This window comes from Kryptolebias marmoratus, linkage group LG2, assembly GCF_001649575.2.
Source record: "Kryptolebias marmoratus isolate JLee-2015 linkage group LG2, ASM164957v2, whole genome shotgun sequence".
Classification (NCBI taxonomy): Eukaryota; Metazoa; Chordata; class Actinopteri; order Cyprinodontiformes; family Rivulidae; genus Kryptolebias; species Kryptolebias marmoratus.
Genome location: NC_051431.1, coordinates 22,278,156 through 22,302,618, shown reverse-complemented (window position 1 = coordinate 22,302,618; position 24,463 = coordinate 22,278,156). Strand labels below are relative to the sequence as shown.

Sequence of the window (24,463 nt, the reverse complement as noted above, 5' to 3'; positions counted from 1 at the left end):
ATTCCTGCTGTACCATCTCTCCCACTGCGCTCACATGCTGACTAAACGGACTGTACTTGTCTGTGTGTAATCGAGCCACTGGGCAATGTCATGTGGAACCACACACCATCCTGAGAATCTCGTGGAAGGCCACAAAACACGCGGGAAGGAAACATTTTTACACCTGCCCCTGGAAACATAAGCCTGACTGCTGCGGGAGTGAGAGGCTGTGACACAGACACTCGAATACAGTAGCTAAAAATACTCTAGTCCTTTAAAAGTCTCCGCTATTGATAGACTGTATTCATGGGCGCACAGTTGAGCTACTGTACAGGGAATCTTTACTCCGACAGGAGCGGAGGGAAACTGGATCCGGCCATGGGACGGGGTTCAGGAGAGCTGAGGAGGAGGAGGTGCAGCACACACAGACCAGTGACCCACAAACTATTTCATCACCTGGCAGGAAGCTTTAGGATTCCTCATCATTTATGAGAATGAAGTCCCCTTTCTCTTGCAAGCACGAAACACGTTCTCTGCCTCCAGCCTCACAAATGTCACAACTTTAAAGGGATACTTCGGAGCTTTCGAAGGCCAAAATAGATCGCTGCCGTCTTTAAACAACTCCAGCCTCAATGATTTTATAGGCATTCGCACAAACATCGTTTTATAAACCTTTACACCATTATCCCTTTCACTTTACACATAATTCTATATTGTAGTTCCTGGATTTGCAAACACGAAGAGAAGCAGCAGCAGCTAGCTGTAGGACTTCCAGTAGGAGTTTCATAATATTTCAGCTGTAATAAGTGTATCATGCAAAACTGACAGCAGTGTAAAGGTTTATTTTTAAAAATCCTGTGTAAGAATTGTTTAGAAAATGTGCATATTGGATCCGTATTAAGATTGTAGACTGTACTGATGAGTTAATGAGGGTCCATCCTAAGAGGAGCCACTTTCAAAGTGGACTGCTGTGATCATAAAACAACTTCGGTCTCCAAAAATGCTCAAGCAGTTCATCAACATTCGCAGTTATAAACCTTTACATTGTTATTCTGGCATAAAGGGTATGAAATTCAGGCTGGAAGTGCTGCTGCCATGCGTGCTTGCATATACACATGGAATTCAAAGTTAATACCCATGTAACGTGAAATTAGCAGCAACGTAAATGGCGGTCAGGTGAGCCACCGTGAAAGTTTGGATCGCTTTTTAAAACAGCAGCAGTCCACTTTGATCTTGGCCCGGCTCGTACTGCCTGTTAGCTTGTCACTCATGTCAGAGTTAAATTTATTCTTCCAAACTCGGACCGGTTAAACAGCCAGCTCAAAACGTCTCAACTTTTCCTTTAGTAACGGCACGCACCATATCTGTTATTAGAAGGACCCAGTAGTCCAGCTGTTTAACTAACACAACAGCTGGGATAAATCTCTTCAGGCTTTGGGAACGTAACATGTTTTGAACAGTTCTCCAATTTATAGACGAAAGTATAAATAATTAAATCTAGCGGATGGATGATCTAGATTTTAACTGAGGAAAGTTATATGAAGCTGCTGCACTATTAGTCATACGAAATACGTTTAACAACATAATTTACAAACTAACCCTTGATTGTAGAATTAGCCAATAAAACCGTTGAAATGATTCACTTGTCGTGACACCATCAGAGGCTGACGGCAGATTTAGTCACGATGAAGAATGCACCCCGATGAACCACATTTTGTGTGCATAGCAGTGAGTTCAATATTATCTTCTAACAATCGTGCTGACGAAGAGAGTCCAGAAAGTTAAAAATGTGCCTTTTTTTTTTTCGAGCTGATTAGAGAGCCAATACAAACATACAGGAGCGTCGAGTGGGGGAAAGGATCTAGGTCAACAGGTTCAGTGGAATGGGACTCCACACGGTGATAGATTTGGAGGTGGGCTTTGAAGTAAAACAGATAAAGAACGACGACCCAGTCAGACCGGGTCAGAGTGTGTGGGCACAGAATGGGCCGGGGGTCGTCTTTTGGCTTTTATACCTAGCTCCGACTCTGCACTGAAAGTGAGGCTGTAGGTACTTGTTAGGGCAACAGTCCGACACAATCCTCACTATGTAAGGACCACTCTGATAACTGGGCGACCCCCCCTTTCCCCCTCCTCCAGCCTGTGCCCATATTAGTCACTTTGGAGAGGAGAGCGGGATAAATATAGGGCCAGGCGGTTCTATACAGGGCAGGCCCCTGCTAAGGCCTTATGAGCTTGAACCCGAGACAGATCCAACCCATGGGAAAGTCGGGTAGTTGGCTGGTGCGTGGGCGTTCAGGGGTCCGTGGTGGGCCCCGCTGTGTGGAAAAATGCGCCATTAGCAAAGTCAGCAGCAGATGGACAAGAACACAAAGAAACCTAACATCATACATCTCCTTAAGCCTCATAAAAACGTTTGGCATATTAGTACAATGCGGAAGCCACTTGTCAGACACAGCCGAATGTATGAGAAAGTAGCCGAAGAGGGTTACTGGAACAGAAAGGGTCAGGGGTGATAACGAAACAGGGAACAAGCCGGGTCAGACTTTCTTTCAGTGTCACTGATGCCAGCTGGCTTCTGCCTGAGACAGTAGGAGCTCTGATACATTAAGTCTGATTTTACTGCATTTAGACACGCAAACTGGGACAATATAAACAAAGTTATGTGGGCCGTACAATTTGGAATGCGTCACAACAAACACAAACAAGCAGAAGTAGTGGCCAGCATCCAGCTACTGAAAGCTGACCACGAGCGTACTCCTCACTTCCTGATTGCGCCTATTCTGCTTTCTTTGGAAAGCACGTGTGAGACACAAGTCATGTGGCTGGAGCGGAAGAGAGCGGCTTCGGCGGCATTTCTGAAATCGGCAGGATAACGATGAGACTCCAGATGCCGCGCGTCCACAGGTAACACTTAGCTCCAGCAGCAGCTCTGATTACACACAGAGGTTCGGTCACACCTGGCCCAGGCCACGCGGACGATATTAAAACTATTAGCTCGCTCTGTCCGATGCAAAACAAACATGACAACCAACCAACTGCTGCCGTGTTCTGCTCCAGATTCCCACATCTGCTGGAGACGCGTGGCCTGCCAGTAGATGATGGGTCTTGCTCCTACATCTTCCCCGTAAAACAGCAAAGACACATTTAGAGCGTTTCCCTAGAAAAGTGGGTGCAGTCCTAAGAAACGCCTGATTTACTCAACAATCACACCGCAACACTGCGTGTTAAAACAGCTGAGAAATAAAGCAATCGCGTCACGCGTCACCCCGGGCACTTCTGCAAAACCACAACGGGAGGTCAGTTCCCGTACAGGGAACACGGAAACGCTTCAAATCCGCTGACGTTCAGCTGTCAATCCCATCGGAGCATTATCGCCATTGATTTATTGCTTCTTTTCCTCTGACTTTGCAAAGCTTATCAGGGCAGCTCGGTGATGGTCCGCTGGGAGAGACGAGCCTTTGATCTGTCCTGAAGGGCAGACCACATGAACAAGTCCACTTAATCCTTCAACATGTCATCACAAGCAAGAAGAAGAAGAAGAAAAAGGGCTGCAGACACAGCAGGATTGTGGATAAGATCACAGTTAGTTACGCCGAATTCAGCCAGAACATCCAACATTTAGCCACCCTGACTGTGACTAAAACTACTAGTTCAGTTGCACAGGAGTTGGGTTTTATAAGTGACATACGTGACCTTGTTTCAGTATTTCACCTGAAACCAATCAGACACAAACAAACTTGAATCTGTTGGGTTTTTTTTTCCCAAAAACATCACCTAACAGTGAATCCCAGACGGAGATCCAATCTTACTAGAGTTCGAAAGCGAACAGCTACGCCTTCCAACATATTTAATAAACAGGACCAAACACTCCTTTAAATCTTTTAATTAAGCGACCAGGTATGGAATGCTCCCTAAATTACAGTATCAGTCATGTGGCACCCCTTTTATTAAGTGGTTTGTGATGATTCACATGACTTGAAGAACTCTTTGTCTTAGTTTGGTCAAAGGGAAGTGCCAGGATGAGTAAATTGTTGCTAAATCTCTGAGAACTCCATTCAGCCCTCGTGTTGCAAAACTGCTGTGACATTAGTCAGATGGTTGGGAAGAAAAAATGGCTCAAGTTACCGTCACTTTTCAAACTGACTCTCTAGTTAAATAAGTCAGTGAGGATTTGGTTCTGTGTCCCCTCTGTCTGCTGTTTTAATGTAACTACCGGCGTCACCACTTACAGCTGGTTCATCTGGTTCTTGGACACCGTCTCGTCGTCGCTGAAGTAGGGCACCATCTTCGCCCCGCAGCAGGAGCAGAAGCTGACCGCCGACGAGCTGTCCGAGCCGGCCACGGTGCCGAGGGTCATACCGGTGGGGGTGGAGGAGGTGGAGGTGGAGGTGGTGGAGGAGGAAGGCGTCACGAGGGTGGGTTGGGGGGGGAGAAACAACTTTTCTGCTCCTCTCACGCAGTCATGATGCTCTCCGGGAACAAGAGGAGGAAGGAGGGTGAAGGAAAAAAAAAAAATCAAATCTGGTGCCTTCTTGAGTTCAGTGACGAAATATCCCGAGAAAGACGTTTCCCAAAAAATAAAAATAAAAAATAATAAAAATCCCAAACACTAAAAATGTGTCTTCCTGCCCGTGACAGCGGCAAAGGAGTCCGTGTCAGACAGGCTCCTGTGGCGTTTCTTCGACATAATTCATCTCCTGCCGGGCGGACAAACTCTTCTCCCCGTACCGTACCGGGACGTATGACTTGGGTGAACTCTCGCCGGAGTGGAGTCACAGGAGGGAGGAGCAGAGGACACGTGCTGCCGGGAAGAAAAAAAAAAAAAGAAAAAAAAAAAAAGTGGAGCCGAGGAGCAGAGGGCACGAGCGACCGCCCACACCGGGAGAACCTCTGCAGCGACGGGCTTCTTACGGAACTACGACGGGCCACTCAGAAGGAACAAAAGCCGTCTTTCACAACTTAAACCAGAGGAAGTGAACCTCCATGTGCTCCTGAACTCAACTGTATTTGTTTAATTTCTTATTATCACTGTATCTAAGGGTTACGGACTCACTTTTACTGAGTTTACCACAAAATAACATGCAGTGTCTTAGCTGAAGCAGGTCAAGGTGCTGTTTATTACGCCTACTGCGGCGGACCTCATTCAATCCTTCACAATAAGAGCCTCACACACATACGCTGAGCGCTAACCTCAAACTCTCTCTAAACATTTGAAGGTTATGAAAATATGAAAAGCTTATATTGTTGTTCTTCAGTAAAATGGATACTGCGCCCTAGACCACCAACACACTTGAGAGTATTTAGAAGCCAAAACTCAGCGTTTCAGACTCTTATTGTGAAGGATTAAAATAAGTTCTGTGGGTTCCGCTGCCGCAGGAGTAATAAACGGAACCTTGACCTTGCTTCAGCTAATTAGTTTGTTAACTCAGTAAAAGTGCACCCATAACCCTCAGATACAATAAAAAATAAATAAAAATGAAGAAATAAGTCAGGTAACGGAGCACAACGGGGTCCACTTCTTCTTGGTTAAGTCTTGACTTTTTTTCAACATTGCCACTTTTTCCTCTGTCATTGAAATTGCCACTTTATTCTCGGCATTTACACTTTTAATCTCGACAAAAACAAAAACCTCTCTCCTCGGTGGCTCTAATACACATTCAAAACACTGGCAGGGAGGGGTGGAGGTGTTTACACCAGCTTTTTTGTTTTTTTAGTTCCTCTTTTATCACTGTTCTTATCAGGAACATTTACACCAGCAAGCACCATTGGCGCTGTTCTGTTTGGTTCAAAGGTAAAAGCTACTTCGCTTGTTTGTTACCTTTAGAGAGGTGGTTCTCAAACTTTTCCCTGAAAACACCAAGCTCTCCAAGCACCACCATTAGGACAGACATTAAACTACGAGCTTACGAGATTATATAAATAAAATAAAGATAAATAAAACATATCACCTACAGCCTTGCATGCCAACGTTGTAACGTCTGCAGTGATCTGTTAGTGCTTGCAGGGCGTGTGGGAGATGACTCTGAGCTACTAGCACACTAAATTTTAGTTCAACATCTGTAAAACTGACTGAGTTATGAGCAGTTTTTGCATTTGGTAAAGCTAGTTTCTCACTGGGCTGCAACTGTTGGCAACAAGTTGAATTTGTTCCAAAATGTCTCAAAAAGTTTGCAGGGGTTTTAAGTTTCCTTGTGTGAATTTCACTTGAATGTTGAGCTTGTCTAAAAAATTTTTTTTTAAAAACACGCAAAGGCAAATTTTCTAACAAAATAGTTGTTGCAGGCGTCTCAAACCGTTCTCGACTTAAGCCTTGTCCACACGGAAACGCAGTTTTTCCCAAAACAAACTTGTTATTCGTTGTTTCTAACTCGATCGTTGTAAACACGGTACTGTTTCATCCAATCAGAAACACACCAGCCTTGTATGTGGTGCCGTAACGCTGCCACAGAAATACACCAGACAAGGAAACAAAGTGTGGGGCATGTGCATAAAACTTACACCTTGGGTTTAAAATGGAAACACAAGAAGAAGAAGACACCGCCTCGGGTTGTAGGTTAGATCACAGGTGGCGCTATCACACCATCGTTTTCAAAAGATTACATTCCTGCAATCTACATGAAAATGCAAGGATGGTGTTTCAAGACTTTTTTTCCACTCTGTAATCAGTTTTCCAAAAAAAGGAGGCTGTTTTGGAGTTCCTAAAACACTGTTTCTGTATGGATGGCCCCTAAACGTCTGTAATTCTACATTCATTTCTTTTTGCTACTTTCTGAAACATGTATGTATTTGTAACTTGTTTGTACTTGCAAATAAAATGTGCATGGAAGTGTCGACTAGCTGTGGCAGCCATCACTGACTTGGGTGGACCCAAAAAAACGATCAGTTGTAGATGTACATCCACTGATGTCCATCGCTGCTGCCAGTTTGCTTCAGTTTAAGACGCTCTAAGAATGGCACCACATAGTCCTGGCTTTCCCTCTGTCCCAGAAGAACTGAAAACAAATTTCCATAAACTGAATCACATTTCCTCACTGTTTTGGACCCTTTGTTGCAAGCAAGTCCTATAAAAATTTCACTGGTTCTGCTTAAGTAGCAGCCAGCTCTCATTCTGGCTTCATCATTTTTACGAGGGATCTTCAAATATTCTCCATTGGACTTTTAATTCCAAGAGTTTTTTTTTTGTTTTGTTTTTTTGGAGCCACACTGTAATGTTCTTGAACCACTCATCATTTTGGCTCGCTCTGCTTTTAAGCTTCCAATCACAGCTCAGCTGGTTAATTAGCTTGTTATATAACTTGTAAATAGTTGATGTCATTTACTAAAGGGAGCCTGAGGACCACTGGTAGTCAAAACACAGTTTGAGAACCATGGTTTCAGAGCAACTCCTTTAAGAGCTTTATTATATTTTCGCTGCAAGCGGTCCAACAGCTGATCGAGCGTCCTGCTAAATGAGAGTCAAAAGGAGATTTGACTCTAAAAATGAAAACGTAACAGGGTCAGTTAAACCCTCATGTGCAGGTCTGCAGTCAGACTTCAATTGTCCCTCCACCCACTGCTCATAACACACAAACCTTGTGGTTTTGGTTACATAATGCACAAGAACAAATGAGAAACAGGCTTAAATCATTCGGCCTGAGCCGTAGCAGCCGTGAGCCTGGACTATCTGGAAGAACCTGAGCCAGAGAAGGTCTGGGAGACCAACGGGCACTTTGCGTTGCGCTGGTCTGAGGAGGCACAACGAGATACAACGCTCGACTCATTTTACAGCCTACTAAAGGCTTTATATTCCACAGGCGTGCCAGCGTGCAGGATTCTATTTAAGCTGTCAACAATTTGAAAAACACAATAAAAACGCAGCCTCCGTCACGATTAAACGAGCGTGCGCCAAGCAACCTAAACGTTAAATGCAAAACATCTGCAGGAGATGACCCGTGACTCAACGCGGTGGGACTACGCTTTACGTTACGGGAAAGCTCGAAGCATCTTTTAACTTGAAAGGGCATCTTTTAAAGGTCTGACTGAGAAACGAAGGACTATTAAAAATGTTTTAAACAAGTTTGGCTCAGCGTCGGGAACATTCCAGTCCACTGTTACTGTTTTCGGTGAGGTCCAGCCCTATAAACAATCACGAGCTATTACAGGTATATTCTGATGAGTTGCACTTGTCCTTAAAGTACCTTTATTTACCTGCATTAAAGAGGTTACGTTGCCAGTGGATGGACTTTAATGAACCTCTTAGAAAGTAGTCATTAGTTGGACGTCTACAACTGATTAACCTTTGATGTCAACCTAATTTAAGACGAACACCACAGCTAATCGACTTTAGGCAACACATCGGTGGCTATAACTTTGCAGATATTGAGCTAAAGTTTGACGTGCTAATAGCTAAGAGTCCATCCATCCATCCATTTTCTTTACCCGCTTCTCTATTCCGGGTCACGGGAAGCTGGTGCCTATCCCCAGCAGTCACCGTGCGAGAGGCGGGGGACACCCTGGACAGGTCGCAAGTCCATTGCAGGGACAAACAACCATTCACACTCTCACTCACACCTAGGGACAATTTAGGAGTTCCCAATTAACCTAACATGCATGTTTATGGTCTGTGGGATAGCTAAGAGTCATTACCAACAAATGCATCTTACAAGATTTCTTAATATGGCGTGAAAATACTCACAGCATCTTTTCAATGTTTGAGTTAAATGACTATAACTAGGCTTCTTCTCATAATAAAACGATCTTCATTTAAAGCTCTGGCATGAAAGGTGATCGCGGTCTCGGTCTTTCTGGTAAAGGTTTCCCCACAAGAAGCTAGGGACTACCAACATCAGCAGCAGAAAAGACTGTGAAAGCAAGTTGTTGTTTTTTTTTAATTAAAAAGATGTTTGGCACCGTCGCATTGATTCTTGTAAGGCACAAACACGAACAGGAATATTTCTCCTGATCAGTATTTTGTCCTGCTGCTAAATCAAATCTATAAAACACCTGCCTCAAACAGCTAATATGTGGCCTTTGCGGAAGTAGTCAGTCATTTAATGCGAGCAAAGTTTGAACTAAATATTTAATCCAAGCTTCACACGAAGGTCATCAAACTTTAGTTCAATTTGAGATACTTTAAAAACTTAAAACTCTTTCACTTTTACAACAAATTAACATGTTATATGTACAGTTTTTAATCAAATATAGACATTTTACCTGAGTTTTCACCTGAGTCCAAATAATGGGCAAAAAAGCAACAGTTCTACGCTACATTTGATACTTATTTGATAAATGGGAAAATTTGTCTACTGAAGATTTTTGCTTCGTCATGAGACTATTTAAAAGGAGGCGTATGCAAAAGCCAGTGTTTGTACGCGTTTCACCTTTTGTTCGACGCGCTCTCCCTGCTACGCAGAACTGGTTGCGTCACGTCCGAAGGACGCGCGCCGACACCTGCGCTCCTGCCTTCTGCTTTTGTGTCGGATTCTTGTTAGACGACTCCTGCGTCACCGTGGCACGCCGTTCTGTGAACTCCGAGGAGGAGGGGGGGAACCTCCGAGCGGCAACTCAACACGCAAACGCAGTTTAATGTTCTCCAGTCATGTGGTTCTGCTTAGTGTCATCCAATTTACCAGCACTCAGTGGAAACTTGCTTGTTTGTGGCTTCGTAACACGAGAATGTGTTGTGGTGTTAAGCCGTGGGGCCTGGACAAGTTGCACAATCGGCTTCCACGGCTCGTCTTCCTTTGTCACTTGGAGGGAATGGGCAGAAACATGCAGTCCAAGGATGCTGTGTGTGTCTGTGTGTGTTTGTTTGTGGAAGCTCGCCGCCTGATAAGTCAGTGATTGATGCCAGCTGTTTAGTGTACCCGGAGGTGGAGATAAGCTACTGTTACCATCAGGCTGCACGATACAAAGACCCACCTTGCATCATTTAAATAGATTACTGAAGTATTATTTACTGCAACTTGGAAGAAAAAAAAACATGTCACTTCCTTCTTCGAATTTTAACTTTTCCTGAAAGTGTGATCATCTCGGAACCAAGGTCGTAAAGGTGTATAAAATAAAAGCCTGGCGTTCATTGAAGGCCTTCCCTATCGCCCGCCACCTTTTATGCCAGAGTTTGAAACTAAGATTATCTTATGCTGAAAAGGGAAAGAAATGCAGAGTGTGTTAAGGATGTGTTAAGGTATACAACATTACTGCCCCTTTGCCTTCAGCGCGTAATAAATACTTTACTATTAAAAACAAACCAACACAAAAATCGGTCTGGATGACAATGCCTTTAGTTTAAATATTTGCCGATCACTCAGCTCAGTCAACAGTGATCGGAGCACTTAGCATTGGGAAACATGCAATCGTGTCAACTTCCAGGCAAAAAAATAACCAGTTACAACAAGGATCCAGCATTAAATCCACATGTTACGTTTCATATACACAAGTTTCATTGAAGCTACTTCTTCATATATTGGATTTTACGTCAGAGCATGAATTTTGGGATGAATTGTACGCGACAAATAAAGTGTTAGAGGTCACTCTTCTGCAATGGTCTTCTCCGCACCCTCAGATTTATTCGTTTGTATAATCCCGTAACTAAATGAACAACGAATAATATTGTCAGACTTTCTTTATGCAGTAGCTTTCAGGCCCCAAACTGTGCCATACCTTAGACGCATGAACAAACTGCTCGGTATGCTCTATAATGCGTACAGCCTTCTTTGACTTGTGGCAAACTGACAGATTTGGCTCTAACATCGAACAGGGAGTGAATCCATCTAAAACAGCAAGTGTACTGCTGGAAGAAAGACGGTAAAAAAAAAAAATGCTGTCTAACATTCATTATGACTGACAGAGAACCGCTCTTAAATTTAAAGCGGCATGTCCGTACACGAGGAGGTATTTCGGGAGCTTTCAATTGGTTTGGTATTAGGTACTCCGTCTTGCTTTTTTTTTTGTTCTAGGAGCAGAAGCATTAAACTGTAGGCCCGAAGAACCTGCTCCGCATGTGTGCACCTGTGCCGGAGCTGACGAGCGAGTCCACATTGTGTATACTAAACAGTCACAGGAATAGACTTGTCAGGCGAGTTCCTCTGACTGAGGACCTGTCGGAGAGAATTAGGTCGATCTGTCGCGTTTAAGTAAAGGCCTCTTGGTGCTACAGTCAACTAAAGCGAGACAAAATACCTCGAGCAAACAGCTAACAATGTTTCTTCTCTGGTAGAAACAATACACTGACATATGCTGGATTCTGCGTTAGGAAACGCTGAGGCAGCACGGACACAATGGCAGTTATTTGTGTGTGTGGGTAGGTGGGTGGGAGAGTGGAAGAGACGTTGACACAGAGAGATGCAGTCTATTTCTCAGCTGATAGGTGGCTGAAAAATAAAAAAAATAAAAAATAATAATAATAAAAAACCCCAGCACTGCAGGGAACGCTTCCCTCAATCTCAGCTGCCCCTTCTGGCCCCTGCCTTCTGTGAGGTGGGGCGAGCTCGGTTAATTGGACCTGGGTTCTTATGTAACACACATCAGGGGTCACTCAGAGAGACCCTTGGCTGCACCCCGCTCTTCAGCGGAGTGATGCTGAAATGTCAAGCTGGGTAACTGAGCCAAATTGTGAAGCAGTTTTGCAGTGCAGTGTGTGTACGTGTGTGTGTGTGCGTGGATTTAAGCACACTCATCCTTGGGTATGACTTCAACAGATAATTGGGACCAGATGATTTTTTTTCTTTTTTTTTTTAATCATGATTGGGGTGTGTTACAGGCACGAGTTATATCACCACATTTCAGTGGTCACATGTGAAGGCAGCCCAGATCTTTTTCCAGCCCGTTTCAGCTGAACAGGAAGTCAACGCACATGCTCATCCAATCACAACCAGAAATTTGAATTCTGTTGGTTTAAATCGGGGGTGGCCAATCCTGGTCCTCGAGGGCCACTATCCTGCATGTTTTCCTTGTTTCCCTGCTCCAACACACCTGATTCAGTGGTTAAATTCCCTCTTCTTATTCTGCAGAAGCCTGTTAATCACCCATTGATTCAAATCAGGTGTGTCGGAGCAGAGAAACAAGTAAAACATGCAGGATGGTGGCCATCGAGGACCAGGATTGGCCCACCCCTGGTTTAAAAATTACAATTAACACCAATGATGTCACATATGAAGGCTGAAGGCCTGTTCTAGACACAGTTTTGAAGCGTATTCCGTTGTAACACAATTTGGTTTATTGCTCGTGCTTCTGGCTGAGATAGAAGTGTGTTTTTGGGTGTGAATCTATATCTAGATGTGGTGCAGGGGGGAGCTATAAAAGGAATGTTAACAGAAATAAAAAAAAACAAATGCTCAATAAAACAAAAAGTAGCACTTCCCTATCTGTTTATGTACAATAAAATAAAACCTGCATTGCAAACTCTTGTGGAAAAAGCTTGAAAACATAAGATTTCGATTTTTTGATTGAACGTTTTTCTATTAAAAGTTTGAAGCGTTGTCTTGTTGCCCACAACTTGAACCGTCTTGAACTAAAGTCAACACACGACAGGTTTTACTGCAATGTCTAACCCGTCGTGTTAAACAGTACCTAAAGCAATAACAATGGTTCCCATAAAAATATGAGCGATCGCCGATAAAAGCTCGAGGCAGAAAGTGAAATGACAATAGTGGACTATTGAGAATGCACTTCAAACTTCAGCTTTGTCTCCAAAAGCCTCCTTACAAAGTCCAACAAAGACAGATAGGCTGCGCGGGCTTTGATGTTCCACTCCCTCTTTAATGACTCTGCCTGCACACAATCGACCTTTAAAGTTATAAACTTCTGCATTTCTGCACAGTTACTGTAAATTCACTCCACTGATTAACAACAGCGTTTCCACCAGACCATCATCAAACCTGTAGTGAGTTTTTTTTATTTTTTATTTTTTAAGGCAGTGCCTTGGGCCAGGGAGCTCTGGAGCACCTGAATCACCAAAACAAAAGGAACAACAACCGTGTTGACAACCTCGTCTTTTTATGACGACGCAGCCACGCACGTCATCAGCAAATCGGCTCCACCACAACCCGTCAGGCCGTATAATGCAAATTAACCACAGTCTCTAAAGCCAGGACACAAGATAAATATTTACCCACCCCAACAACAACAACAAAAAATAAATAAGTTCACACAAAGATACCGTTTGTTTTCTGTGTGGGAAACATTTGGCACAATCCTCAAATGAAAATATGTGCCTTTATTTTTAATTGTGTCGTATTTCTTTGATATTTTACTGGCAGCATTAGGCACATGTACATACTTACCTTCCAATTTGAAACAAAACAACATTGTTCACATGTTTTAAAACACCGATGTGTACTATTAGTTGTCGAGGCAGTATGCAAATCAGATAAAAATGACCTAAAAATAACACTTTCAGCTGACTCACAGTGACCTCTGGTTAGATACAAACGTATGTAATGGCATCAAAAAGTCTGTTTTGTTTTAGGGCTTAAATGCAATAAGCATGTTAGTGTTTGTCATATGAAGTGCTGTGTGAGAACTGTACAATAATCAGTAACATTATGCACTGGAGAGGACAGAACAGCAATGATGCTGATGTGCAGTCTCCCCCTAGTGGTTTCGGGTGGCGTTACTCCAGAAACAGGGAGGTGTGGTGGGATAGGACAGGTCTCACCTCCTGGGCTGAGAGCGATGGTCATCCTCACCGCTGCCCGACTCCTACAGAGAAACATGTCAACAGAAACACGGAGTCAGCTCTTTCTTGTCATCAAGCGGCAATTCAGAACATGAGAGGTTTCGAACAAGATTATCTAAAGTTGAGGAACGACGGTTAAAGCTCGAAAATAACGTTATGTGACATCACAAGATGTCACGCTCGGAGTATGTGTTGGGGATGATGTCAAATTTCAGCTCGGCGTCTGCAGAACTGGCAGAATTATAGCCAGTTTTGTGCTTTCTCAGGTGACTTGGCTGTGGCGGCCATGTAAAAATCGGGTTGACTCCAAAAGCCAGTCAGCTGTACATGTGCGTCCAGTTATTACCTTCTGAGAGTTTCACTAAAATCCATCCTCTGGTTCAGCAGATATTTTGCTCACACTACAGACCGATGAACACACTACCGTAAGACATTCGCGTGACTACTTCCATCACACGGCGTATCGAACTTAATTAATCTTGAATAAACAAGCAGTGAACTGCCAGGCAGCTACAGCAGGGTGTCAACATGGAGCCTTTTCATCTCACAAGGGCAGGAGCAGCGTGGTATTTTAAGTGTGGCTTGGAGCAGGGATAAGGCCAAAAAAGACCCCCCCAACCCCCAACACACACACACACACACACACATCCCTCTGTCTTCCTCCTGCTAAATGCTATCCTCCCTCCCCCCACTACAGCGACCAGCACACAGCCCTAATCCAGGCCTGTCTCTGTAATCCTTCCAAAAAACTTAAAGAACTTTCTCTCCGGCATCAATCTGTCGTCCCTGACCACTACGAGTGCTGAAAAAAATAAAAAAGAAGCACGCCGAACGGACTCGTTCTGAAAAAAATAAAAAAGAAGCACGCCGAACGGACTCGTTCTGAAAAAAATAAAAAAGAAGCACGCCGAACGGACTCGTTCAGCGTGGAAACGCTGAGCACAAACAGGTGCGTCTGCTGATGCCGGTGAAAGATGAGAGTTGATGGAGGGGGATGGATGCAGCAGAAGCTTCTGTTTCATCCCCTCGTGTCTGCCGCCACAGATGTGATTAGGCCGGGATTTAAAAAAAAAAAAAAAAATGCAGCTGGCTGAATGATGCTCCTTGCATCAGCACACTGGATTCAAGACAAAATACTGTGACACGGGAGAAACTGGAGTCGGTGAACAGATACTTCCTGCACACACACACACACACACACACACACACACACCAGAGAAAATGCTTCTCTCAGCAGATTCCAAAGGCATAATGTAGCATCAGAACACCGGCAAAGCACTCACACATAATGCTGACGTGCAGGAGGGATAGATTATAAGTTTGGAACAATATCCCATTAAAAGCTGGCCCATAGTTTGGTACGAGCTGATCGCCATGGTTACGACGGCAATGCATGGATGTGTAGGGGAGTGGTCATATAGCCAATGAGAAGAGGGGATTCAGCCTGCTGCTGGGCAGATCATTAGGGCGGACACCATAATGTGAATAAGATCTGAACTTTTTTAGCACTTGGTCAGAAATCCTAAGCATAAAAGTGAAAGTCCTAAAATACCTCTAAAATAAAGCTATGTGCAGTCTCATGATATCACACTCAGATATGTGTTCACATCAAATGTTAGCTCAATATCTGTCAAACTGACTGAAATATAGCCACTTTTGCTATTATGTTGCCTGTGGAAGCCATCTTGAATTGGGTAGGCTCCAAAAGGTAATCAGTTAGAGCAGGGGTGTCCAACCCTGGTCCTGGAGGGCCACTATCCTGCATGTTTTCCTTGTTTCCCTGCTCCAACACACCTGATTCAGTGGTTCAATTCCCTCTTCATGTTCTGCAGAAGCCTGTTAATCACACATTGATTCAAATCAGGTGTGTTGGAGCAGAGAAACAAGGAAAACATGCAGGATGGTGGCCCTCGAGGACCAGGGTTGGACAACCCTGAGTTAGAGGAACGTCTAATGATTATTTCTTGTAGGTTTTATTAAAATCCGTCCAGTGGTTCATGAGATAATTTGGTAACAGAAAGACACACAAACACACACACAGGCAGCGGGCAATAAAAGTAAGCCGGAGATAAAAATGTTTAGAAAGCAGTATGCAGAAAGAAAAGTTAATCATGTGAGCTGAAGAGGTCGAGGCTTTCATTCAGAGTTCATCTTTCCTTTAGAAAAAAAACCCCAACAAAAAACGCTGTTCTAAGTATCTGTGCTGTCCTCCCTGGCAGCAGCAGCAGAGGCCTCACATGGTTGCTTCTAATCAGGGACGAGTCTCATGACAAGCAGCTGCTAACCTCGGCCTGCCGCGCTTTCACCACCTCGCATTCGAATCCGGCGGCTATGAACTCCCTGTGAAAAGTCCCCTTTGTGGCACAGCTCCTTCTGTGATTTGGAACGGGCCGCTCCAAAACCTGCTGGATGCGTCCAAGTCTAATGGCGTGTGTTTGCGTTCGCCTTTTTTTTTTATCAGTCTGAGGAAGGACCGCACGACGTTAGGAGAACATGTTGTCGAATACTCTGGGACGACAATATCTGCTGCAATAAACGGACGTTCTCCTCACGCCTCTCCTCTTTCTTCTGTCTTCATAACTCTCACGGCACTCTCTATGCACTTTAGTAGAGACGGACCAACTAATCGACCGACTGATTTGGCCACTTTTAAAAAAAAACCCAAACAAATAAAAACAAACTGACAATGGGCAGTGCATCTGCATACATAATCAATCAGCAAGCAGGAAAATGAAGCTGCAGCAGCAACCAGCTTACTCTACCCCACAGTTTTTTTTTGTTTTTTGGTATATATTACTTTTAAGTGTACGAGTTGGTCAAAAGGTCGTTACATGTACATTTATTTAAGTTACATAACCATCGTTATATCCTGTTAAATGAAAGGCACTTTAGCATTTCAGCCACTCTCATCAGAATCAGTGGTGGGCGTTCGGGGGTCTGTCTGATCGCTGAACAAAATATTTAACAGCATATTGCGTCTGTGATTTACCGCAGTCTTTTGCGGCATTGGTGCTGATGCCATCGTTTGATATAGTGTGCCGCTGTAGTTTGAGGAAGTCGTCAGTTTTCCTCACCGCCTGATTGGATTTATAACCCTTCTCTCCATTTTAGCTGTTTGACGACTCTCTCTCTTTTTTTGAGGAGGATTATTCAGAATCCGTGAGATAAATTTTGCAGAACAGCGCAGGGCCGGGTTTAAACATCTGCAACGTGGTAAGGGCCCTGGAAAAACATAACAAGGAGCTGCGCCACTCAGGACGGCACCGGCCCTGAAGCATGTCGTTTTGAACACGCGACGATGACAATCTGTCTCACGCAGCACTCCGCAAAGCCACGTAAGCTCCTCAGCAGCTCCTTCAGCCCGGTTTGCGCGACTTAATGGTGACGACACGGGGGGAGGGGGGTCTTATCTCTGACGGCCACACCGCCGCTCATTCCTCAAGCCGTGTCAGGAGCCAGGAGAGCCTCGGCGTGTCGGAGTGGATAACAGGACGGTCCCGCAGCCTCCGACGAGAGCTGACGGGTCCGTCACACTAACCCGATTCCCAGCCAGACTCTTTCGCTCACTGTCACTCTGCTGAAGCAGAACAGCCGAGCGTTGAAGCTCGGAGCGAACGGCTAAATGAACACATACAGTCATAGGAAGCTGCATATATAACTTGTGCTTATAATGACATACTGTTCACATAACGAACACACAAGTGATGTTAGGTTTTACAAGTTGTACAGCTTTGAGCAACTATCACATCCATTTCATTGGCCAGGCTGGCCTGAAACTGTTAATAATAAAAGGACTAGCATTCCTTGAAGGAATGCATATCGTTCTCTGCCTTTCATGCCAGAGTCTCAGACTCATCTCAAGATGTGAAATGCTGATCAGAGTACGTGTTATAAATGGCTTTCAGCTACTAGCACGCCAAACTTTAGCTCAATATCTGCACAACTTACTGAGTTTCAGCAATTATACAATTATACAATTGCAGATGCACGTCTGAGAGTTTCATTACAATCCGTCCAATGGTTCATGAGTTCTTTCGCTAACAGACAGTTAATAGTTAATGCCAAACATCGGAGCGAATAATTGTGCAACGCGTAGTGCTCAAAGTGAGCGTTGGGGGACAATGCTCAGACACTACCACACCAATGTTTAGCTCATTATCTGTAAAAGTGGCTGAGTTATAGCCAATTTTTTTTGTTTGTTTGTTTCCTGTGGCGGACATCTTGAACTGGGTTCACTCCAAAAGTCAAACAGCTGCAGCAATCCATCAAATGGTTTCTTTCTGAAAGTTTCATTAGAATTCGTCCAGTGGGCCATGAGATATTTTGCTAACAGACAGTTGGTGGCCAAGTTTTACAAACAGTTAACCCTCAGATTATCTGTTGGGGATGACTCTCAGCTACTAACACACCAGAATTAAAGCTTCACATCTGTACAAATGGCCGAAGTAAAGCTATTATTTTTGTGTTTTTTGTTTTATTGCCATGTTAGTTAGATGTGGCGGCCATCTTGACTTGGGTTGACTCCAAAGGGGAAATAAGTCGTAGAAGATCAAATCAAGGGAGAAGTTTCATTAAAATCAATCCAGTGGTTCTGGACATATTTTGCTAACAGGCAGGCGAACGAACACACACGTGCAAAAACATGATCGCCTCTCTCGCCTTCGGCAGCGGGCAATAGTTATGAACTGGTAATGCTAATATACCATAGGTTTGTGTGACTTTAAAACTTTTTTTAAATTTTATTTTGTAAAGCACACGTCCGCATTACAGCCTGTTAAATAACTAACAGAAACTTCCAGCCTCGCACGGGGACTACCTGCGGTAACTTCAGCGTTAAAGCGGACAATGCTAGCAGCTAGTACAGTTAGCCTCCCATGTGTACATGGACCTTGAGCACCGGGGCTAACGGTTCTGCTGTGTTACAAACTGACACTAAATGTCAGTCCAGCTGACACATACTCACAGAAACACAGGGGCTGGAGGTAGTGCTCGGTGTCGGGGACCGCTGGACAGTGACCAGCGCCATCCCGGCCGCTGCTGCTAGGATCCCGGTCACCTCGAAGACTGGAAAGCCGGGATATCATACATTATTTTAGGTGGAAAGAAAAACTACTGTAAGGAGGAACTCCCGAGGTTATTCCTCTGGAGGTTGCTTAGCTGCCGTGTCGGTGCCAAGCAGGAAAGGGTAATCGGTCGTATCCGGTCTGGGCTCTTTCAAAGTAAAAGCTGGGCTGAGGAAGTGTCGTTTTAACGAATTTAAGAAACAAATTTAAACGCAGCTTTTCAAAGTATAAGACTTTAATATATATGTATTGGAGGCTATTATTAGTTCATTAAGTACTTTATTACATCTACGTTACTTTTAGACATCATTTGCTGCCGTTTTCTTAAGTGAGACATTTAGGGCTTTTATTTTGTTAAAAAATGTTTAAATTTCCTGCCTTGTGTTTCCTGACTCATGCTCGCTTAACGATACAGGCCGGTGTTACGCACATGCGCAGTCTGTTCAGCTGTCAAACGCGTTAGTGCCAGCTTGATAAATGCTTATTCATGCTCAGGTCACTATCCATCGATCAATTAAAGTGGAAATATTAAAAGATTATTGAAATGTGAAGAAACTAATCGGTACTCAGAGATTGTGTGTATCAAGGCAAGTATTAGACAGGTGACAAATAGCATCATGAATTGTGTATGTGCATGCCATTCTCTGTTCTTTCAGAGGACTTGGTCCTGAAAAAAAAAAAAAAAAACTGACTTCAGATCATTTTGTATTTCAGTTATTGGCTGCCCTCTCCCCCGTTGGACATGAGATGCAGTGGATGGGTGGGGGTGGGAAAAGCATGGGGGAGGGGTGATAGTGAAAAGGAGAGTCAGGAGGAGAAAAAAGGCATGTGAGGAGATAACACAGCTCGATATCCTAAAGAGCCTCACAAACCTTGATTTGAAGTGTCATTTCACAAGAATGGTAAATGCCTGCCATTTTCGGTTCACGGTCAGTGCGTCTCAACAAGACAGCTCAGGTATTCTTCAGATTTACTCGCTCAGATCAGGCTCAGAGATGAAACCAGAGCCAAATGGCAGGCCTGGATGGGTGTGAAGCTGAGGTCTGAACCAGGATAGATGGCTCATTTTGATACTCCTCACTGCATTTATCTGGGTCACCACCTCCTCCTCCTCCAACCCCTCTGCTCCATCCTCAGTGGGGGTACTCCTTCCTTATTATAATAGGCCTTGAAGACGGAGAGGAAAGGTACATAAACTACAGCTGAGTAGGCAACAGTGACTTCATTGAACTTGAACATAAATATAAATAGGAGAAACTGTATTATTCGTGAGAATGTAGTTAAATGCTGAGTGCTGAATGACTGCTGTGTTTAAAAAACAGACATTGCCTAAAAGGTGACAGGAGCAAAATTCTATCTAAAAGCTAAAAGAAGCAAAAACTGACCTAAAAACCAAAAGTAGCAAAAGCCCAGCTAAATGCTAAAAGCAGAAAAATAGCAGCTGGAAACTAAAACTAGCAAAAGGGGTCGGTACAAGTACTAAAACACTAGCTAAAAGAAGCAAAAGGTTAGCAGCAAAATGCTAGCTGTGATACCAAAAGGGTAGCTAAAAGGTTAAAGTAGCAAAAGGCTTGCTAAAAGTAGCAAAAAACTGCAAAAGCTAAAAATAGCAAATGATTTGCTAAAATTATCAAAAGGATAGAGAGAAGCCAATAGTGTGAGAAGCTGGGTAAAACCTAAAAAATAGCAAAATGCTAGCTAAAAGTAGCAGTAGACTAGCTAAAAATACCAGCAGATTAGCTAGAAGCTAAAAAGGCTACCTAAAAGTAGCCAAAAGCTAGTTAAAAGCTAAGTGTAGCAGAATGGTAGCTAAAAGCTAAAGCTAGCACAAGAAGACAAAACTAAAGCAAGTAGGCCAAAGCAGATTTCAGTGTTTTGGAAGGAATTGAAGATGTATTTCAATATATTTCCGGGGAAAACATTTGGAAATCTAGCTAAATATTTCGAAAAGTAGAAAAGTAGAAAAGAAAAATCCTAGCACCCATCTACTGAATGAGCTGAATGTTTTGGTACACGAAAAAAATTTAAAATTAAAGCACAGAATTTGCACAGAACCACTCAGATTGCACCAGAACCGCAAAACAAAATCAGGAAAACAACTGAATCATCGTTCAAGCAGTAAGCCTTGAAGACACGGAGGAAAGATATAAAAACAGGCAGGTGAACGGGCGGCAACGCCTTCACTGAACTTGAGGCGAGGGAAGATAAACAAGGGGAAGGTGGAGAGCAAGGAACTAAATTAGAAAAGCAGAGATATGAAAAATTCAGTGTAAGCACTCAATAGAAGTAATTGCAAATAAAGAGGTGACAGTGTGATTGATGACTTGTTCGTCCCACGTCCTCCCCCCTTCAAATCCAACCCTTGCAGTGTGAATGTAGCCTATTATGGGTGTGTGTGTGTGTGTGTGAAGGCTGGCAGCTGTGCTCATAACTCTACCTTTATTTGGTTTTGATTGCATGGTAATAAAACACTAAAAATGCAGACATAATGTGTATTTGGTTCGCTCTAAAAAAAAAGGGGGGGGCATCTGCTCGCCTTCGTGGCTATTTAAAAAAAAAAAAGCATATTTACATCTGGAAAGCAGCTGAAGAGAAAGTGATGGTAACAGGCAATTAAAAATAAATAAATAAATAAAAAAGGGTAACAGAACCTCTGCAGACGGATAAACACGACAAACAGAGACGCTGAGAAAGTGAACGTGTTGGAGCAAACAAGATTAGGATTAGAGAAGAGGATGATTCCACTTCAGGGACTTAGAGTGGAGATAAAGACAACAGGACTAATGGCAATCCTCCAGGTAATTAAAGCTCCGCTCTCTGCAGCGCGTTGGATCACACACACCAGTGATGTGTGTGTGTGTGTTTGTGTCACGTTTGGGCCACTACAGCTTCAATTCAATGCAAATGATTATGCAAATGCAACACAGGAAAAGAAGATTAATGGCCTACAAACACTTAAAGGAATGCTTATTGCCTGTCACCTTTAATGACAGATTTAAATCAAGATTGGAGTTCTGGCTGTTTTAGTCCAAGAGGGAAAAATAATATGTGATGCACAATCTCATGCAATGTTGCAAGATGTCACGCTCAGAGTATGTGTTGCGAATGACTCTCAGCTACTGCCACACCAGGTTTGAGCTCAATACCTGCAAAACTCACTGCGTTATAGCCATTTTTGTGTTCGGTAAGGTGACTCGGCTGCGATGGATACCTTTGATTGGTTGGACTCCAAAAGTTAATCAGTCGTAGATGCATATCGAATGAGCATTTCCTGAACGTTTCATTAAAATCCGTTCACCGGTTCGCAAGATATTTTGCTAACAGACAGGCAGAGTTGACTTCAAGTAGAGAACGGCGAATCTCCAAACAAAGATCTTGTGCAATCTGCTCGTGCTCAAAATACGTGTTGGAGATCAGTCTCAGCTACAAGCACACCGAATTTTAGCTCAACATCTGTAAAGTTTTTATTCCTTTCTTTTCATGTCATTACACCATTGACCATTTTCATGATCTTCCTCTGCTGCCTCCTCCCTAGAGGGTGCCAGTGCACCACCACCCAGGGAGGAGCTGTGGCCTGAAGTCCCGCTACTCTTTAACACCAACAGGGGGGGATATGTCCCCGTTAAAAACAAGAAACTGTACAGTGGAGCTGTGATTAAGAATTTGTTTTAGACTCAGTTTAAACAAAGTGCAGGTCTAAGGAAATGTGCACATATAATACTGCACAGGAAGGGGCGTCTAGCTTTAATGTAAGCAGTGTGTTGTCTCCTCTTGTCACCTGCTAATTATTTTATGAAGTTGTAGATTTACCTGCTGTTCTGTGCATCCAACCTCATGAAAACCACCAACTCCTCTTCCAGCAGCTCCAGCTGCAGCACGACACACACATACTTGTGCTTCGACGTGAATGAACTGAATGATGCCGTTGACGTTGACAAAACACCTCATATTTGCAAGTTGGGCGATTCTAGGGTTTTACGTATCGGGTCGTATTAAGATGTTCTTTACCGGGTTTTTCAATCATTTCACCTCAAATGCACAAAAACACACAACAGATTTCACCACGTCATTATTGTTGAAATAAAACAGGGAAGTTGTGAGTGGAACACTAAGTCCGCCCTATGGTTGAACATCTGGTAGAGGCTCCTTTAGCGGCACCAACTGTCAGTAGTTGTTCTTCCGTACGGCTTTATCAGTCTCTAACATGGTTGTGGAAATATTTTGGCCCTCTGTACTTTACAGCATTGCTTCCGTTCTGTGAGGTTTGTAGATATTAGTTGTTAGGTATTAGTGCTGTGTGGACTTTGGATCATTGCAGAACCTTGATTCTTTTCTTTTTGAGCCGTTCTGTCGCAGATTAGCTGCTGTCTGTGTTTGGGACCATTGTTCTGTTGCGTCATGACCTAGTTTGGTCCAAGTTTCAGCTGTTGGCCTCACATTTGACTGTAGAATCGTTTGGTCTACAGAGGAGTTTCTGTTCGACTCTCTGACTGCAAGGAGCCAAAGTCCCGAGGCTGTAAAATAAGCCCAAAATCATCACACCTCCACCACTGTGCTTAACAGTTGCTATGAGGTGTTTGTGTTGATATGGTGTGATTGGTTTTCACCAAATGTGCTTTTATGGGTAAACATCTGTGCTTTGGTCTCATCTGTTCAAAGAACATCATTTGGGAAGTTTTATGGTTAATTCAAATGAAATTTGACAAACCTAAGGCATGCCGCAATATTCTTTTTAGAGCGTTGGTGTCCACTCCTGGTCCTGGAGGGCCCCTATTCTACAGGTTTTTGTTGTTTCCCTGCTCTTCAGCAGGTCTTCAGGTTCTGCAGAAGCCTGTTAATCACTCACTCATTCAATCAGGTGTGTTAAAGCAGAGAAACACCTAAAACATGCAGGACGGTGGCCCTCCAGGACCAGGACTGGACACCACTCTTCCTGTAACCTTGGAAGCACCAAACGAGCCGTGCTTGTTCAGCCTTTTTTTTTCTAATTATCCCGTCATGAGACGTGTAGGGTCTGAGATGCAGCTCATTTCTCCGAGCATCGCACGGTCTGCCCTTGGGGGTGAATGTGCCGGGGAACACTCTCACGGGGCGGCTGGCAGCTGTCTTAAATGTTGTCTCATTTGCGAACAACGGAGGATGATGGACTCCAAACAGTCTGGAAATGACCGTTAACCCTCTCCAGACTGATGGGCGGCAGCCGCTGCCTCTCTGGGGTCATTGCTGATGTCTTTCTTCTTGGCGTTGTGTTCCCGCACCCCTGATTGCTCCTGAGCAGCAACCTGACGAAACCCACGCTTTCATAGAGGCGCGCATGCTGATAACGATCAGTTAATCAGGCGCTTCTGATCAGCGGCACATGGCTGCTGCTGAACCTATTGAATCCCGTGGAAGCAGTGAGGGTGGACAACTTTTCCATTTCGGCAGGATTTGTAAAACCATAGAACTGAAAGATGGTGACCTTTTGCCCCCCTCCAGGACTGTATCTCAACAAACAAATTTGCTGATGTTCACATATTTTCTTTCCAATCCATTGATGACGGAGCCAGTGTTTGTGTCGTGAGCATCATTGTGTGAATGCTTTATAGCATTCACACCATTCTTTTCCTGTTTCTCTTTATTATTGTGTGAATGCTTTTAAGCATTCACACCATTGTTTTCCTGTTTCTCTTTATTATCTATTCTTCTTTCACTATTCCGTACGTTTTTCGGCACCTATCTCCTTCCACAATTTTTCAGCTATTTCAACCGTTCATATATC

At 43.7% G+C, this 24,463-nt stretch overlaps 1 protein-coding gene across 2 annotated transcripts in view; it reads right to left on the bottom strand.

Annotated features, from left to right (window-relative positions):
• ssh2a (slingshot protein phosphatase 2a) overlaps positions 1-18,776 on the bottom strand; it is a 32,609-nt gene extending 13,833 nt beyond the window's left edge. The window contains exons 1-2 of one of the 2 annotated variants that reach the window (XM_017434370.3): positions 18,603-18,776; positions 13,619-13,662 (exon numbers count right to left, since the gene is read on the bottom strand). In XM_017434370.3, coding sequence (XP_017289859.1) covers positions 13,619-13,662; positions 18,603-18,665 — 107 coding nt within the window. In that variant the 5' untranslated portion in view covers positions 18,666-18,776. Of the gene's footprint in view, positions 1-4,211; positions 4,731-13,618; positions 13,663-18,602 lie in introns of those variants that run through there. The other variant, XM_017434369.3, reaches the window with a different exon arrangement.
• Positions 18,777-24,463: the final 5,687 nt, after the last annotated feature.